The sequence below is a fragment of the Dendrobium catenatum genome, unplaced genomic scaffold (genome assembly GCF_001605985.2).
Source record: "Dendrobium catenatum unplaced genomic scaffold, ASM160598v2 original_scaffold_237648, whole genome shotgun sequence".
Lineage (NCBI taxonomy): Eukaryota > Viridiplantae > Streptophyta > Magnoliopsida > Asparagales > Orchidaceae > Dendrobium > Dendrobium catenatum.
This window is the reverse complement of record NW_021556056.1, coordinates 1-568: the sequence shown is the minus strand read 5'-3', so window position 1 is coordinate 568 and position 568 is coordinate 1. Positions and strand designations below refer to the sequence as shown.

The following is a 568-nucleotide window of genomic DNA, read 5'->3' as shown; positions in this document are numbered from 1 at the left end:
GCCTCTCGTTACTTCCCAAAATGGCCACCGCCGCTGCTTCTGCTTGCGCCGTCACAATGATCGGGCTGCTTCATTCATTTCGGAAATACCTTCATAAGCCTCCAGTCACGTTACCCTCTTCTCGGGAAAATTTGCTTCAGCCTCCAGTCAAGTTACCCTGCTCTCCATTTCATCCTTCTAGCATTTATTTCAATTCTCCCACCTCCAAATATCCTTTCTTTCCGATAGCTGTCCGACCCTTGATCACTAACCGAAACCCCTCTTCCATTACTATCCCACCCAAGGCTAAACATGGATCATCCCGCAAGGTGAATATCAGATGCAGATTCGGGGGTAAGCTCATGCCACGCCTTAGCGATGGTGCTCTACACTACGTGGGCGGACGAACACTTATAACAGACTTCCGCCGAGATTTGACACTACAGGAGCTCTACTGCAAAATGGAAGAAATCTATGGCGGACCTGCTAACATATGCTACAAGCTTCCTAATCAAAACCTTGACAGACTCGTCTCCATTTCATCTGCAGAAAATTTGGACAATATGTTGAACAATTATGACCACCTCAA

The 568-nt window shown here is 47.0% G+C and overlaps 1 protein-coding gene across 1 annotated transcript; it reads left to right on the top strand.

Annotated features, from left to right (window-relative positions):
- Positions 1-6: 6 nt before the first annotated feature.
- Positions 7-560, top strand: LOC110113726 (the record flags this gene model as incomplete). The annotated part of the gene is given in 1 exon segment (XM_020846402.1): positions 7-560. A coding segment is annotated over 1 exon segment (540 nt), but the record flags the coding sequence as incomplete, so codon positions are not given.
- Positions 561-568: the final 8 nt, after the last annotated feature.